The sequence below is a fragment of the Camelus dromedarius genome, chromosome X (genome assembly GCF_036321535.1).
Source record: "Camelus dromedarius isolate mCamDro1 chromosome X, mCamDro1.pat, whole genome shotgun sequence".
Classification (NCBI taxonomy): domain Eukaryota; kingdom Metazoa; phylum Chordata; class Mammalia; order Artiodactyla; family Camelidae; genus Camelus; species Camelus dromedarius.
Genome location: NC_087472.1, coordinates 34,723,963 through 34,741,226, shown reverse-complemented (window position 1 = coordinate 34,741,226; position 17,264 = coordinate 34,723,963). Strand labels below are relative to the sequence as shown.

At 45.6% G+C, this 17,264-nt stretch overlaps 1 protein-coding gene across 1 annotated transcript in view; it reads left to right on the top strand.

The window, feature by feature from the left end:
* Positions 1-17,264, top strand: part of COL4A6 (collagen type IV alpha 6 chain) — a 264,531-nt gene that overhangs the window by 226,944 nt on the left and 20,323 nt on the right. The window contains exons 14-26 of the mRNA XM_031446146.2: positions 201-260; positions 1,333-1,377; positions 1,851-1,904; positions 3,295-3,364; positions 4,413-4,520; positions 5,586-5,726; positions 6,557-6,661; positions 8,395-8,555; positions 9,186-9,365; positions 9,941-10,124; positions 12,753-12,806; positions 15,969-16,040; positions 16,317-16,424. Coding sequence (XP_031302006.2) covers positions 201-260; positions 1,333-1,377; positions 1,851-1,904; positions 3,295-3,364; positions 4,413-4,520; positions 5,586-5,726; positions 6,557-6,661; positions 8,395-8,555; positions 9,186-9,365; positions 9,941-10,124; positions 12,753-12,806; positions 15,969-16,040; positions 16,317-16,424 — 1,342 coding nt within the window. The remainder of the gene's footprint in view (positions 1-200; positions 261-1,332; positions 1,378-1,850; positions 1,905-3,294; positions 3,365-4,412; positions 4,521-5,585; positions 5,727-6,556; positions 6,662-8,394; positions 8,556-9,185; positions 9,366-9,940; positions 10,125-12,752; positions 12,807-15,968; positions 16,041-16,316; positions 16,425-17,264) is intronic.

Here is a 17,264-nt window from a genome sequence, read left to right as displayed (position 1 = left end):
CAAAAAGAAACCTTGATTGAATGGTTCAGATTGTATCCAAGTCCTCTGTGCTTCTCAGGTGGTGACAAGACACTCAGCATGTTAAGCCTCCCCAGTAGGATAGTGGAGCTGGTTGCAAATTACCGCCTTGCTTTGGATGGAGCCAGGAGACCTACGAGGAAATGGATGTCGTAACTTGTGGTTCCTTTTTTTTCCTTTAGGGATTTGGAATTGCTGGAGAAAAAGGAGAAAAGGGAATCCCTGGCTTGCCAGGACCTAGGGTATGAACCTGGAAGGCTGTTTGCCTGCGTCTGTCAGGTCACCTGGTCCATCTTTCCTGTTTGCTTCATTATGTTATGTAACTTGATGGCCACCTAAGCTTCTCTTGTTTCTCTTTCTCAGTGCTTGGGCAGGCCCCTGAGACCTCCTCCTCTCTGCTTTGCCCTATTCCCTTGACTTAGTGGCTCCCTTGAATAAGGACTGATATACCCCCCACACCAGGTGGCTCCTCTGCCTATTTACTCTCCTTGTTCTCATGTATAATTACCTTCTGGACTAAAGAATGATGTGAGTGTTGTCTTACTTTCATTCCATTCTATCCTGAGGGAATGTGGTCAGGTGGGCAGTAGGGTAGGGGAAGTTTGCAGGAATGGAAGAAAGAGACCCAATTGCAACTTTTATAGGACAGAAACAAGCCCAGGAAGTTCTAGAACATAGTGAGCAATGTTTGGCATCAACAGTTTCTAATAATAATCTCACTTCAAGTGAAGAAATAACTGTTAGCCTCTCTGAGTCCTAGCCTCAGGCCCTTAGGTCTTAGGCGGTAAGCAATTGGCCAATCTTATTCTTAAAGAAGCAACATTTCAGAGAACTGTGTCTTTAGCTGGGTCTTGAAATTTGTTAAGACTCTTTTGAGGATTCAGCAATGTTCCATTACCCTGCCACTTCTTTCTCTACCTTCCTCTGCTCCCTTGTCTTGAAAACACATAATCACCAACAAAGAATGCATTGGGGGTGAGAGACAAGAGGCCCTCCCACAATCTATTTAAAAATCTCATGACTTGGAACTAATGCAGACTAAGTATAATACCACCCAGCCCTTCTACCAAATTCCACCTAGTACTTAAAATGTTTCCATTTATTTGGCTCTTTAAAAATTCCCTGTGTGGCTATTCAGCCTGATGGATTAGTGCTTAGAAAGAAATCGTTAAGCCAAGTCTAGGAACATTCTCTTACCTGATTTTGGGAGCTGCTAAATCCTGAACTCAGTTGGATAGCTTTGTTATATAAGTCCAGTGGCTTTTTCTAGTGTGGGCTATTAATCTTTCTAAGGTGCCTCTATTCTCTTTACAGGGTCCCATGGGTTTAGAAGGAGTCCAAGGCCCTCCAGGGAGTCAGGTATTTTGGTTAATATCATTAAAGCCTCAGTGTATAAAAATCCTAATCAAAAAGTCCCCTTGCTTTACTCAACATGACCATCTATCCAAAGGGAAACATCACTTATAATGCAAATTGTCCACCCCCCTTTGGTTGATCGAATCTCAGCCACTCATTTCCTTTGTTTCTACCCACGAAGGTGAGTATCCAGTGTTGAATTCAGCGCCGTGCTCTGACGCACTCATACGTCTTTCACATGTTACCAGGGCCTGGGAAGGCCAGCCTGCTTGTATTCATCTCTAGCCTTGTGGCCCTTGTCCTAAAATGCAAGTTGGCTACCTAGCTCCATATTGGCTTCTGGGAACATTTTACAGCTTCCAGAGTCAGGTATAATCCATACGTACCCTGGAATGCTGGCCAAAATCCCCGCGCCGTTTGCCCTGGCCTTATGCTGTTAGACATTCAATTTAGTTGTAACTGTGTTTCCGTCACAGGGCAAGAAGGGGTCGTCAGGTTTTCCCGGGCTTAATGGATTCCCAGGAATTAAGGTAATGTTGGGAAGTGAAAATCCAGGACTGGGGAGATGGAAGGGTGAAGAATTACTGTGTAGTAGTAATAGTAGTAGTAGTAGTAGAAGAATAAGTAGTAGTAATAATAATAATAAATGCTGTTTAGTCCATTCAGGCTGCTTTAACAAAATGTCACAGACTGGGTGTCTTATAAACAACAGAAATGTATTTCTCAGTTTTGGAGGCCGGAAGTCTGAGATCAAGGTGCCAGTATGTTGGGTTCTGTTGAAACCTCAGGCTTGCAAACTGCCTACCTCTTGTTATGTCCTCACATGGCAGAAGGGACAAGCTAGCTCTCCTGGGCCTCTTTTATAAGGGCACCAGTCCTAATGGTGGGAGCACTACCCTCATGACCTAATCACCTCCCAGAGGCCTCATCTCCTAATACCATCGCCTTGGGCATTAGGTTTTCAAGATGAATTTTCAGTGGACACAAACATTCAGATCATATCAAATGCCTACATAATGAGATGGAGTATTTCTTAATATTTGGACATTTTAGCTGCCCCCCTTTTTACACAAAAGGTGGACAACCTACCGTGAACACACAAAGCTGTTGTGCCTCCTTAGATCCTACTCGATCAGTGGTAGACTAAAAGGCAGGGGCGGTGGTTGAGGAGCAAATCCATCCCTACAAGGAGAAATATTTTATTACCGACATTGTGTAGAATTGCCAACTTTGGGGTTTTGTTACTGTTTTTAAATTCTCTCAGACAATGTATCCCTTTATTGCCTGCACCTGGGGCAGACGGCACCTTCCACTCCAGCCTGGATATGCCACTGCACCTGATTCTGGTACCTGAGGCCCTCTTTTGAGAGAACTAAGACTCTTCTGACTTCCTCTGCATGACATCATCCACTGACAAGGGCTGTGACAGTAGCAGAGTCCCAAGCTTACTGAAAGTGGGAAAAAAAGTTGAAACTCGGCCCCCTCCTTAGCACTTCCCAGGCCCAGAAGTGCTTGTCCTGGAGTAAGGTTGCAAAATAAAACTGGGATCCCTTGTCCTTGACAGGTTTGCAATTGAGTGTCAGGCCTCTGGCCTGCCTTGTGTCACCACAACCTTAAATTTACTGGACTTTGAAATTAAGCTTTTGGGGGAAGGGAGTATAGCTCAGTGGTAGAACACGTGCTTAGCATGCACAAGGTCCTGGGTTCAATCCCCAGTGCCTCCATTAAAAATATGTTCCTCATTAAAACACTATTGTGAGAAAAAAAAAGAAATTAACCTGTGGACTATTTGCCCCTGAAGCTCAGCAGTTACAGAAAGGAGGAAACTTACATTTTCCTGGGGAATGGTTTTGAGCGATCATAAATCTTAGGTGATGAGGTCACAGAAATATTTGTGTTTAACATATTTAATCTTTGCAGGGTGAAAAGGGTGGCATTGGCCTGCCAGGCCCAGATGTTTTCATCGATACAGATGGTGCTGTGATCTCAGGTGCAACTTTTCATTGATTTGAATAGGGAAAAAAAGACAGGAGGTTGAATTCTATATCCCCCATAATTGTTAAAAGGACTTTGTCGGGCACTGAATGGCTGCTAAACCTGATACCCACAAGGGCCACTCGTGGGTCCTGAACTTGGGGAATGAAGCTAATGCCAATGTCTTGGGTAAAGAAGCCAAGCCCCACACTCCATGTTTGTGTTGGGTCTACCAAGACTAGGATTTGGGTCAGCGTGGGTCTGGATTTGCTAAAAATGGTTCATTCTCCTAGTGATGCCAAGGGAAGGATTTATACCCTCCCAGCTAGGCTAACTTCAGCCTGATACTATGGGCCATGTGATCCCATGTATGCTTGAGTTTGACAGTTTCATAGGAAGTAGAAAAGTATCTTTGGCTAGGAGAGCAGGTGGTCGTCAGCCTTCAACAGAATGACACACTGAAAGTTTGTCTTCACCTCTCCTTGTTCTAGTGACTGTGTGTGCCCAACTCTTCCCTTTGCCTTCTTCAGAGATCCAAATGCTCAGTGTCTCCAGCTACTTCTCACTTGACCAAAGGCTTCTAATATAGCACCCCTTCCACTGGGGTCTCCTAACCTACCTCTCTCCTCACATCCTCTCAGGCCTGTGCCCTGTCTGGTAAACTCACTGAAGCTGAGGTGTTAATGGCTGACAGTGGCTTCCTGTGTTCCACACTCAAGAATCCTGTGTATAACATGAAAAGTAGACTTCAGCACCATAACCCAAATGGTAGACATTGGAGGCATTACAGCAGATCGGTAGTGGTAAAAGAACCTTCCTCATGCTTACCAGATCTCACCACGGAAGGCAAGCCCTGGCCTGACCAGTTCTGAACACTAGTAGAGACTTAGCTCAAATAGGCCCATTATCATATGAGAGCATTAGCATCGGGGGACCTATGAAGGGCAAGAAAGGCACTTCTAACCTGAGACCATCTCCTAGCAACTCTTTTTAGGCATTTTGTGGCATTTGTGGGCCTCCCTTCGGTCTGCTTACTGCTTTTTTTTTTCCCCTTGCAATGTCAGGTTATCCTGGAGACCCTGGTGTACCAGGCCGCCCAGGCCTTAAAGGAGATAAAGGTATCCAGGGCCTGCCTGGCCCTTCCGGTGTCCCTGGATTACCAGCTATACCAGGTAAAACAAATGAACCCACCCCCTGCACAGATCAGTCCTCTTTATATTTAGGGTGTTGCTGTTTCCCAGACTCCAGCATGCCCTTTCTCTATTTACTCTTAGAGGGAGACACCTGTGTGTTTTCTGCCAATGATGCTTGGGGCCATTCATTGCCTAGGTTAAGCACACTCTGGTGCTTAGCATCCCCTTCTGAACCTCTGGTCTGGTCCATACCTAGCCAAAGTCAAAAGAAAGGTAGACTATAGTCAGTAAGCTCCCCACAGCCAGCCCAAGGCTAATGTAGATGAGGACAGGGCCTGAGTGAGCAGCTTTCCTCTGACCTGAATAATGTACCGTAGCTAGATAGGCAGTCCCAGATCATCACTGAGGTTTGCAGCAACCAGAGGAAGGCTGGGTTGGACAGCCAGAGCCCTGTCACTCTTTTGTGGATGTGCCATCCCAGCTGATGCTTGCCACAAGGCACTAACAAAAGCCCAGAGGAAAGTCTGTACCCAGACCTTCACTCTGTGCTTAACCCAGGCACTGAATGGCCCCAGCATCCTATGAGTGACACCCTTGAAACCATCATTGGAGGAACACACCTAGATGTCCCCCTGTAGGAGTAAACAGAGAAAGGGTATGCCAGAGTCTGGGAAACAATGATGTCCCAAATATAAAGCCTCTGACATTACCTTTCAAGACACCAGTATCTAAATTCCTCAGAGATGGGTCTCTGTAAGGACACCAGTGCTTTTAAAACAGCCCCTTGGAGGAGGTACAGTTGATCCCAACACCAAGGGGGAAATCATAGAGAAGTAGGAGGCTAGAGACCCACATTTCCCTCTCAGGTTTGCCATGGAGAAGTCCTGTGCCCTGGACCATGTTTCTGTACATCTTTGAGCCTCCATTTCTCAAGAGATTAGGCTAGATGATTCCTAAAGACCCTTCTAACTCAAATGCAGGAGGAGGGCAAATGCTTTCCCAAATTCTCCCTTGGAGTTAGTTTCTATCATATGCCATTGATTGGAAGACCCCTGGAGAAGATGGCGATGTGCTGAGCATTTTTGTGTGGGCTTATCCTTCCAGGTGTCCCCGGTGCTCTAGGCCCCCAGGGAGTTCCAGGCCTGAAGGGGGACCAAGGAAACCCTGGCCGCACCACAACTGGGGCATCTGGCCTCCCTGGCAGAGATGGTTTGCCAGGCCCACCAGGCCCACCCGGCCCACCCGGTAAGTTGTTCATTTCTCTCTTTGGTCTTGAGAAACAGGTGTGATCCAGACTCCAGAACAGTCCTGATTTATGATGGAGGGAGCATTTCACAGGTTAGGGACCACAGAGATCAGAGTGTTCATCAAGGAATAGGCAAGCTATGGCCATATTGCTGCCCAGACACAACCCAGTGCCTTCCGACCTCTGTAGTCATTTCGTTTCCCCCTTCACTGTTCTCAGCCCCTAAGCCTGTGGTCTTGTAGCTCCCAAAGAAATAGCACTGGCTCTTACAAGCTTTTCCTGGTCCTCAGGGCTCTGGCAGGGTAGGCTGAGAGCCAGAGAAATGGGAAACCAAGCCTGGATCCTCAAGGTGGCTGCTAAAAGCCTCCACAGGGCTTATTCTCCTTAAATCTTCTACCTGAGTTTGGGATTCTAGATTCTAAGAAAAAGGCTAGAAATGTGCCCCGTATGTTTCTTTGTAACCTAAATCCCCTGACCACTGCAGCTGGTTCCCAGTTCCTCTTTTGTCCTAAGAGGACTTGCTGGGATCAACATGGGGACTGCTGAGTTACTGAAGCTGCCTTGGTCATTCCTGTATCCCCAGTGTCTAGTCCAGGGCCTGGAACATATTAGACTTTCTGGAATTAGTAGTAGAGTGAATCAAGCCACCAGAGAGTAGACTTGCTACAGACTTCAGGTCCCTGTGTTGGATTTGGGGGGGGGTGGGAAGGGGGTGTCTCTGCTCTAGTGGTTGAGCTTTGGGGACCCTTGGTGACTGAGTTGATGTGCTGAGTCAAATGAGCCCAGGCTCATGGAAGTTGCCATTCTTTTCCATTTCTTTTTTCTGCAGGTCCAGCATTTGAGACTAGAACCCTACAGAGCACAGAGCCAGGGTTGCCTGGTCTCCGAGGAGAACGAGGTCCAAAGGGAAACCCAGGCCTGAAAGGAATAAAAGGTGATTTGGGCCCCTTAGGTTTCTTTGTTCCCCAGACTCCTTGGAGAGGACCCCCTGGGAATGAGCCAACCAACAGCCTTGGAAACCTGAACAGAAGCCATCTTGGATCTTGACTGGGGATTGGATTAGAGGATTGTTATAAGTGATGTATTTGGGGCTCTAAGACTGAGACTGGCAATTGAGGTCACACAGGACAGAGTGGCTCCCAGGCTATTCTTCCTGCCCCCTCCGCCTGCAGAAGCTGTTCTGCACACTCTATGACCCCTCTCAGTTTGTAAGGCCAAGGCTGGAAGTCGCTTATCATTATCTTGAGCCTGAAGGAAAGGGCTCTGAACAGGTCAAGACGTGGAACTCTGAAAAGAGCCAGTTGGCTCCAGGAAAGCAACTCCAGTCCCCACTGACGTTGCAGGACTGACTGATGACCCCAGCCTTCGGCTGCACTGCTCTCGCCATCTTCTTGCCGTCATTCCTCTGTTTCATGCTCTAAGGAGAAGATGCTAAAGTGCAAATAAATCAATTCATTCTAGTTCCAGCCCAGGGCCGGGTGGAGGAAGAGGTGAAAGTGTCAGCTGCAGAGAGGTTTGGAGGTGACCCAGTGGTTTCAGGTTCCTGAAGTCTCTCCCCTTCTCTGAAGGAATGAACAGCTCTCCTCACCCTCAAACAAAGAGGATTTAACTTCCCCCTCTCCTTTCTTATTGTCCTATCGTAAAATGTCACTACCTAAGCAGAGGAGCTAGTTCAGAAGTTTCTGAAAGCTCCATCTCTGCTATCAGGTCCAGGGAAGACTGGGGGGAAAGGGATATTAAATGGCGAGTCTAGACCTAAGATGTCAATGTTGGCCCTTCACTGACTCACTACAGAGCTAGTGTGCTTCTTAATACCATTCTCAGACTTAAAACAGGGCCAGCTCCAATGCGTCTCCTCCTCTATTCCCATGGGGCCAGAAGGTTCTAAGTCTGAAATAGTGATAGTGATTTTCAGGTGATTCACTGGACATGAGAATCACCTAGGGGAGATGATGACAAATTAGATCCTTGGGTCTGGCATCCTGAGAGTCTGATTGATTAGACCTGGGGTGAGACCCAGCAAGCTGCCTTATAAACAGGCATCCCAGGTGAGTCATGCAGGAGGTCCACTGATCACACTTGAGAAATGATTATTTGGAGAACAGATTGTTCTTCCAGAGTTCTGGGGGTTATCAATTTTCTAAATTAAGAAAAGGCCCTTCAGGATCTTAGGAGAACTCAGAGTCACCTGTGTTGGCCCAAAGTCTCATTTTCTAGACTGTAAACATGGAAGGTATAGGTGGCTGGGCTGTCTTGCTAGTGACTCCTTGATATCTCTTCAGAGATGCTTTGCTGAAATCCCTATCTTCGGTTTATTTGACATTTGTCTCTGTGTACAAAAGACAAAGGAAAGACATTTTGATGAACAGAACCTTTGAGTGCATTGGATTCCAGAGTCTCAGCTGGTTAATGTAGGTCAGTGGTTCTCAATTCCAGCTGCACATTAGATTCGCTGATGGCTGGGCCCCACCCAACACTAATGAAATCCAAATCACCAGCACAGATGTACTTTGTTGGAGAGTAAATCTAGTTCATTTGAGCCTGTCCTTTGCAGGCTTCCTGATTCCCTCCATGGAGTTGTTCAAGTCACAAATTACCACTGGCAGGTCTTCCTTCTTCTTGGAAAGATGGCCCGCTTTGTTTAATGTTGTCTTTTTTTTCCTCCAGGGGACTCAGGTTTTTGTGCTTGTGATGGTGGTGTCCCTAACAGTGGACCACCCGGGGAGCCAGGCCTGCCTGGACCACCAGGTCTCCTGGGTCTTCCAGGCCTAAAAGGAGCCAGAGGAGATCCAGGCTCTGGGGGTGCACAGGGCCCATCAGGAGATCCAGTAAGTCTTACCAAACTTTGACCCTGGAGGAGGAAATGGGAGCTTTCAAACGCCCCTTACTCCTCACCCATCACTTTCCTAAAACACATAAAAGAACGATGGGGATAAAACCAAGCTGCCAGGTTTCGATCTGTAATATGAAGAAGCCTATTGAGATGATCTCTAAAGTTCCTTTCTGCTCTAACCTACCTACGTTCCTGCCCTTCCTCCCTTTCTTAATCCCTCCTTTCCATACACAAAACCATTTACACTTGCCTAGCACTGTGCTGGGCCCTGAAGATAAAATTGGAATTAAGGGGAGGGTATAGCTCAGTGGTAGAGTGCATGCTTAGCATGCATGAGGTCCTGGGTTAAATCCCCAGTACCTCTGTTTAAATAAGCAAACAAACAAACTTGATTACCACCCCCCCAAAAAAATCCGAATGAAGACAAGATTACCATCCTCAAAGATTTCAAAATTTAGAAAGAGTAAGAAAATAAATGAGTAATTATAATCCAAGATGATGACATAATCCAGTGTCCAAAACTGCCAAAATATACCCAAGGATTTTTCTAGGTCAGACCTATGCGAAGTACCAGAATCCTATGAATTCTGCATCTCCTGATCACTCTTTTTTGTCTTTTTGTCAGGGTTTATTTGGGCCTCAAGGTCCGGCCGGCCCCAAAGGAAAGAAAGGGGAACCAACTCTCAGTACAGGATCAGGGATGCCAGGAGATCGGGGTGATCCTGGCTTCCAGGGGCTCCCTGGGGAGACAGGAGCCCCAGGCAAGGATGGAATACCAGGTTTACTGGGTCTGCCAGGCCTTCCGGTAAGTTGATTGTTCCTGGGTGATTAGCTCTAGAAATCCTCACACCTGACTGGGGCGGGGGCAGGGGGGTTCTGATGGCTACTAGACTGTGAGACAGGGCAGAACAGAGAGTCCAGAACATCTCTTCCCACCACTGCCACTAACACTTTTTGCTCTGTGCTTTTCCTTTCTGTGAAATGGGAACTTTTTTCTCAGAATGGGTCATTGGCTCACTTGATAAATGCTGGTGACAATTGACCATATCACTTAAAATGCTTCAGCTTCTCAGGCTATTCCCCTGGCAAGTAATCTAGCTGCTCTCTGTGACCCCAAGGGTAGTTATCCTGCTCCTGTTTATGGCCCCCCTACCCTAACCAATCTAGAACATTCTGTATTATCAGATCACCTGGTGTTGACAAGCTTCATTTCCATTAACTAAACTCAGAGAAATTGATTGATAAATTAGAGTGACAGGGAATTTTAACCAAAAAAAAAAGCATTGGTCATACTGGTTAGTTATTTCTGTCCTATGGTCAGAGAATTTTCCAGATAAGTCTCTAAGTCAGGCTTTCATTCTTTCTTAATGTGTTATCCAGGGTGATGGTGGACAGGGCTTCCCAGGTGAAAAGGGGTTACCAGGACCTCCTGGTGAAAAAGGCCGTAGTGGTCCAATTGGCCCCCCAGGAATTGGGCTACCAGGATCTCCTGGACCTCGTGGGCTTCCTGGAGATCAAGGAGTAGATGGATTACCAGGGCAACAAGGCCCCCCTGGGCTTCCAGGTGAGTCAGGGAATCAGATGTCTTTGGGCTTGGAAAACTGACTCCTGAGTGTAGATATGGCCCAGATGCTTGAAATGTGTCATAAGAAGACTGGTTGTAATCCCAACTTTCGATCCTCATGAGGGTTTTCATGTGGAAAAAGGATCATAATTGCATTGTGGTACAGTTACACACAGAACACTATAGATTTCCGCTGTACTTAGTGAAAAACTTCCTAACAGAGCAACCTGAGAAGGGTAACAGAGCTGCCTTGGGAGGTTATGAGCTCATAATTCCTGGAAAATTTCAAGCAGAAGCTGGATGACCATTTATTACGAGTGCTATCAAGGTAACGAGTGGAGACTGGACAAGATATCCTTTAAGGGGGATGGTAATATCATCAGCAGAGAAGAATCTTTCCTTAATTCATGAGATCTCAGACTGGGAAGAGACCCTAGTTATATGTAGTCCAATCTCCATTTCATACCTTAAATCCCTCCCATTTATTTAACTTCTTTTTCAACTTGAATTTCAGGAATTACAATGATCATTATAGATCATTAAGGTGCTATGCTAATAACTTGCCTTATAGATCATTAAGGTGCTATGCTAATAACTTGCCTTCTTCCATACAGCTCACATAGTTCTTGATCCCAACTTCTATGTTTCCACAACTTCTATGTTCCCATTAGTGGTACCACACTGCTTATAGTCGGCTGAAGTTTGGAAACTTGAAATTTATTTCAAGTTCTTCATTTGCAGTACTTCTTGCAATCTTTCCTTCCTCTTCTTGGCATTAAGTTCTCATTATCTCATGCCTAGCTTATCAAATACCTGTATGCTTGATGGAATACATGGATAGATGAATGGACGGGTGAATGAATGACAACAACTTCCTAAGTAGTTTATCATCTCCTACCTCCAGAGTTTCCCTGCTTAATCCCACTATGAACACTGCTGCCAACTTAATATCTGTAAAGGGGTGATACCATCATGTTACTCCCCAAGTTCAAAGCCACAAATGGTCTCTACTGAATAAAGAATAATGTTCAAACTCCTGAGGCAGTTTGGAGAATTCAAAAGTCCCCAAACATGGACACAACCAACCTTTCTGGCCTGACCTTATCTTATACTCTTCATGTAAAAACAAAACAAAACAAAGCACTAAGACAATGGTGTTTTTCATTGTCCCCAAACGCATTATGTTCATTTCCAACTCCAAGATTTTGCACATGTTGCCTTTTCTGGAATACTCTTCCTCTTGTCTCTGTGTAGTCACATCCTAGCCAGTTTTCAGGGTTCAATACAAGCCCTAATTCTTCCACTAAGCTTTCTCTTGACCCCTACAGTTTATTGGACAGTTAGATTATGTATTCCCTTCCATTAGTACTTTTACTTTGTCCAGCTGCATTGTAAGCCTTGGATCATACTAAGGAAGGTGAATAATCCTTTTTAGCATTTCTCAACCTGCCTAGTATAGTGCAATATTCCATGGGAGACTAATATACACTTATAGAGGAAAGGGCCTTCCCAGTAACCAAGGGGCTTTTCCTTAGACCTGTTTCTCCTCTTTCTATGTCACCTGTAAGGATTACAAAAAAGAAGACAGATGTCAGGTCTTGTAAAAATGTATTTCTGTTAAAATATACTTTTATGAATTGGTATAATAAGGATTATGGTACAAGTTAAAAATTGATGATTCAGGATTCTCAAAGCCAAGTCAGTATTTCAGTTCACGAATTCTTATTAAGGCTGTAAGGAATTTTAACAAATGAAATTATTCTGCCTTTTGGAGGCCCTGGTGTCAGCTATAGCTTTGCTTCTACCTCTGTTCCAAGAGATGATATTCACTCATGGTCATTCCACTGCCCCTTGGCCAACTGGGTCTTCATTCTAGCTCAACCCATTTTGCAGGCCACTAGGTTTTAAGCTGAGTTCTATTACCATGGTACCTATAAACTTACACACACTCAAATCTGGATATTGTCAGTATTCCAACTGCTTGAAAACAGGCGGAGTCAACAGAAGGAAGCCCATGGGACCATTTCTGTCCCAAACTTCACTACCCCTGGACACAGAAAGTTCTCAGGAATACAGAGATATAGAAAGCAGTAGCCTGGGAGATGTCTTATGCAGAAAATGTTCTTGTTGCAGTGCCAAGACTTTCTAAAAAAATTACTTCAGTTAAGAGCATTAGCTTTCTTTCTCTCTCTACAGCAACCAGATATAACTCCTCGAACTAGCTTGCTTTCCACACAATTTTTAAAACACTCAACCTGTGGGTCCTGGGCATTTGCATTGTGGCCATTACTGCTGCCATGAAAAATGAAGATGCTGTCCTTAAATGTACTCACTCCAACCAGTGGTGGCTCAGGCGAGGACAGCTGCATTGCCAGGAGAGGGAATGGAGTCATCTGAAGCCTTTCAACCTAATCATGTGAATTATTACAAACCCTGGGCAAGCAGACAACTGGCTGTTTCCAAAGAGGCTCTGGTCCAGATGCTCATAGTAATCCATCACCCTGGTTATTACTGCCGCAGCTCCTGGGTCCTTGATTCCGTGTGGGTGCCAGCTACAGACAAGACTTCCCTTGGGCCTCAAGGAACTTCCATCCTGGTTTAATTTTCTTCTTTACTTGATTGGTCTAGGTGACTGCTGCTGCAGGGAGAAGGTTGGCACAGGAGACTTAGACACAGAGGGAGGTGAGAGCTAGCCAGGTCTAGAGGTGCTCAATCACCCATGGTGGCAAATCCCACCTTCCTGTTTGTTCACTTTATCTTAGACATTCACAATGGCCTGAGCACCACACTGGAGCCTCGGGTTGGGGAGGGATGAGCCACAGGCTGGGGTGCAAAGGCTAATGCTGACACTGCTTCAGAGGCTCTTTAGCACACCCCTCCCTGGAGGGAGGGCAGAAGGAAGCGGGCACGCAGTCTCTGCAAGGGGCCGAGCTTGTTCACCATGCATGCTGATGGCTCAGCTGATCTCTACCTTGAGTGTCTTCATTTATGAACTTAACTGAGGCCATAACTTGCCTTGGGAGGGACCTGCAAGGATCCGCACAGGTCTGATATTTATTCATTGGACCCAGGAGACACCAAGAGGTTAGAATCTTGATAACCAGAAGTGCTTTTTTATTCTGAAGATGAATTTTGACATTAATGGCAAAAGTTCTGAATAATCAGGTCATTTATTGCACTTATAAAACAGAACATAGGTAGAGCTGATTTCTACACTTTGGGGGAGACGGCTCTGAATTCAGGGATGTAAAGTGAAAGACAGGGACTTAAGCACAAGAGCCAGATAGCAGTATGACTTGAAGTCCTTACCTTCTAACCATTTTGACTCTCTGCCTGCAATACACAAGCGTGGTGTGTTGCACAGGACTGGTCTGAGGCAAAAGAGAAGTGTGTCTTTGATTTCCTCTGGTTTATACTCATCTTCCCTTTTCTCATTATTTTTCCTGCCCTGGATCCTTTGCAGATGCCTGTCCTTGGCCCTATGCCCCTAAAGGTTTTATTTTTCTCTGGCTATCAGAGGTGACAAGAATCTATGAAACTGGTACGATAACTTGAGGATGGATGTCTTTGTGTTTGGACCTGGCCCAGAGATATTTTTCCTGTACCCAGTTTGCTTTTTAAGACATAAAGCAATGAAACGACAATGTTCAACACACTGGAGCCAGTCTGGGCAGGAGAGTCATCTGCAGGGTCCCTCAATGATACCATCTAGGGAGGCAGTGCTTCAGCCTGGTCAAAGCCGAGCACAGGATTGGCAGCCCTCTCCCAGTGAAGCATCGCATCATGAGATGCTTGCTCATAGAGCATATTTCTTTAGTAGAGAACTAGCTCCCCAAAATAGCTCCATCCTCTCAATATCTGGCAGGATGGAAATAGGTGTGGCCATCTATGGAGGAAGATCAGGCTGTGGCCATCTCTCCACCTTTGAAAATATAACTATAAAACCTGGGGTTTAGAAGGCAGAAAGTTGCTGCCTGGGCTACAAAGTAGTGTCACTAACCTGACTGAAGTAGAATCCAGAGGATGGCCTTGCTGGAGCTTTTCTGAATACTCCTCCTTAAATAAGATAATTTTAAAAAATTGTATCCTTTGAGCACATACCAGGGATTTGAAAACCTCATATTTCTTTTATTTGAGGAACTTAATATTTGAGGACCCTGTTCCTTGACTATTCTTTTCTTCGAGTCTGTGTCAGTTAAGTTTGGCATGTGTTTCTTTACCTACCATCCAGTTTTGTTTAAAACACACACAAAACGCTAGTAAGTCTCAAGAAGAATCTTACTCGATTACTAGTAATGTGTTTTTATTTATTGAGGATAGGTTTGTGCTAAGGACTGTGTTAGGTTTAAAAATTAGAGGATTAATTCTTCTTTGTTGTGTTGTTTTTATTTATTGAGGATAGGTTTGTGCTAAGGACTGTGTTAGGTTTAAAAATTAGAGGATTAATTCTTCTTTGTTGTGTTGCTTTCATTATTGAAAATAAACATAACTTTGTATTTGGAGAAAAATAGCTGTTAGCACTATTCCATATGTAGTCCTCACAAGCACCATATGAGATAAGTAGCTCCCATTTAACACTTGAGGCTCAGAGAGGTTGAGTATATTACTCATACAACTGGTTAGTAGCAGAACTAAGATACAAGCTCAGGTCCGTCTGGCTTCAGAGCCCAACCTCTTAACCAAAACATTATACTGTTCAATTCCCAGTTTTGGTTTCGGAATAGAACAGGTGGGCTAAAAATGCCATCAAGCCTTTATATTGAAAAACAAAAGTGGGAATGGGGGAGGAGTGCCAGTCCATTGAGTAACTCATCTGAATCATATGTTGTATACATATCTTTAAGAGATGTAGTTTGCAATTTAAGTAGGGGCAAAAGCTACAGCACTTTATTAGAACTGTTGACTCTGTGGCTTAAAGCAGAGCTTGGCTGATTGTTTTAATGAATAGGCAAGACTAATTTTAATTACCATATCAATTGTTTGTAAATGGCACTTGAAGGAACTGACTAACAATTTGTTCACCAGTATTTTATTAAACCTTCCCTCTGTGATCATATAGACTCTTTTAATTTGCACTATGAATGAGCAAGGAAGAATTTGCTAGAGGAAGGGCTATGTAGGCCAATTTCAATGTCTTGAATACTGAAATTGACCACCCCTTCTCCCTAGTAGCAGTGTTGACAGTTTCAAATGAGGAGCTGAGGGAAGGGTCACTGTCTGTCATGGCCAAGAGAGTGGCTGTCAGTGTTTGCCTGGTCCAGACTTATGGGTACACCTGACCAAGGACAATCAATAAGGTTTCAGTAGATCCCAAATGACGTGTGTCAAAAGAACCTGGTGGTTTGGGAAAAGCTTCATTCCAAGAAGAGAGCAGTCATGTGAATTTGAGGGATCTTGACTTCAAACACTTCAGTCTAGTCTTGTGGGCATAACGGACCCTTGGGACTAACCCCAAGCACTCATCCTAGGGAGGGGCTCCATCTGAGGGCAGGGCGAATAGGCAGTTGCCGTTGGCTGCTGTTCCTGCACCACGGGAAACTGCTAGAAGGTGTCATCCTGGCACTTGGACACTAGGAGCATTCTGATCTGTAAGAAATTGCACTAGGAATAACTCCCAAGAGATTATCTTTTTTTAAATTGAAGTATAGTCAGCTTACAATGTTGTGTCAATTTCTGGTCCAAGAGCTTCTGATGCCAGGAGTTTTCTGCATGGGCTGCCAGCTTCTGGGTAGGAAGACTAACGTAGCTGTTCCATTCGATGGAACGGGAGTCAAGGAGCATGCTAGAGGAAAATCGTCCCTGACTCAGTGGGTTCACCAGATGTTTACATGTTACCACTTTCAGGTGTCACCTTGCCTTGTATTATTCCTGGGTCATATGGTCCACCAGGATTCCCAGGAGCTCCCGGATTCCCAGGTATGGAAGGAGGGCAGAGAAAGCCCCGTGCACACTTGTAAGGGCAGTGCGCCAAAGAAAGCCAGTCATAACCCAGTAGTATATGGGGGTCCACATTCATCCTGAGAGGGCAGCCTTGAGGGCTGAGGAAATAGAACGGCTGCTGGAGAGGGTTGTGTGGGGAGGTAAGAATAAGAGAGGCCATCCAAGAGACTAGGATTCTTGACTGAACATCACAAATCACATCTAGCCACAATGACCTTCCTTTCCCCTTGCTGCTAACATTTGGGTTTTCAGGCCCCAAAGGGGCCCATGGCTTCCCTGGGACTCCAGGCCCGCCTGGACTGCGTGGAAATAAAGGAGAGCCCGGAAGTCCAGGATTGGTTCACCTCCCTGAACTGCCAGGTAAGAAAAGAAGCTTCTTCTCCTGCTTCTCCTTCTGTGTGAGTGTGTGTTTGGATAGTGGTAGCCATCCACCGGCTATAGGAAGTAAGGACTGCACTCTGCTATAAGTGGGATGGTTTTGATTTCATACCTGGGCAAGACAGAGCTTAGAGCTATAGAATGACAGCATCTCAGAGCAATAAGGGTCACTTGAGATCAGCTAAGCCAACCCCTTCACTTTCAGAGGAGGAAACTGAGGCTCAGATGAAAAGTGACTTGCCTGAGGTCACAAAACCGCTAGTGACAGAGCTAGGACTCAGCCCCGTGAACTGACTGCCAGTTCTACAGCAGTTTCCTGGATCAACTCCTTACAGGTCAGAGAAAGAGATTCAGATGAGTGAGAGTGAAGCTGTCATATTTCAGACCCTTTGCTTACACCCTGATGTTCCAACCTGAGCTTCATTGTTCCACACTGCATGAGTGGTTCTCAGACTGTGTTCCCTCAGCCAGCAACATCAGCAGCATCTGGGAACCTGTTAGTAATGCAGACCCCTGGCCCCTTGGCAGAGCTGCTGATCAGTAGCTCTGGGGGTGGGCCCAGCAAAGTGGGTTTGACCAAGCACCCCTGCCCCAGGTGACTCTGACCCATGCTCAGTTTGAGAACCATCCCTGCTCTGAGGCACAGGGCTCATCTTGGACCATGTGCCCTCAGGTTTGTTGGTGCCCCAGTTCCCTCTACCAACCAGGAAGAGAGAGGCATGATGGCAGATGTTAGACGACTCCAAAAGAGACTGGGCCTTTGACAGGCAGTCCTGGGTGTGACCTGTGCTCTTCGGTCACTGTAGAATCCCCAGGAGGGGT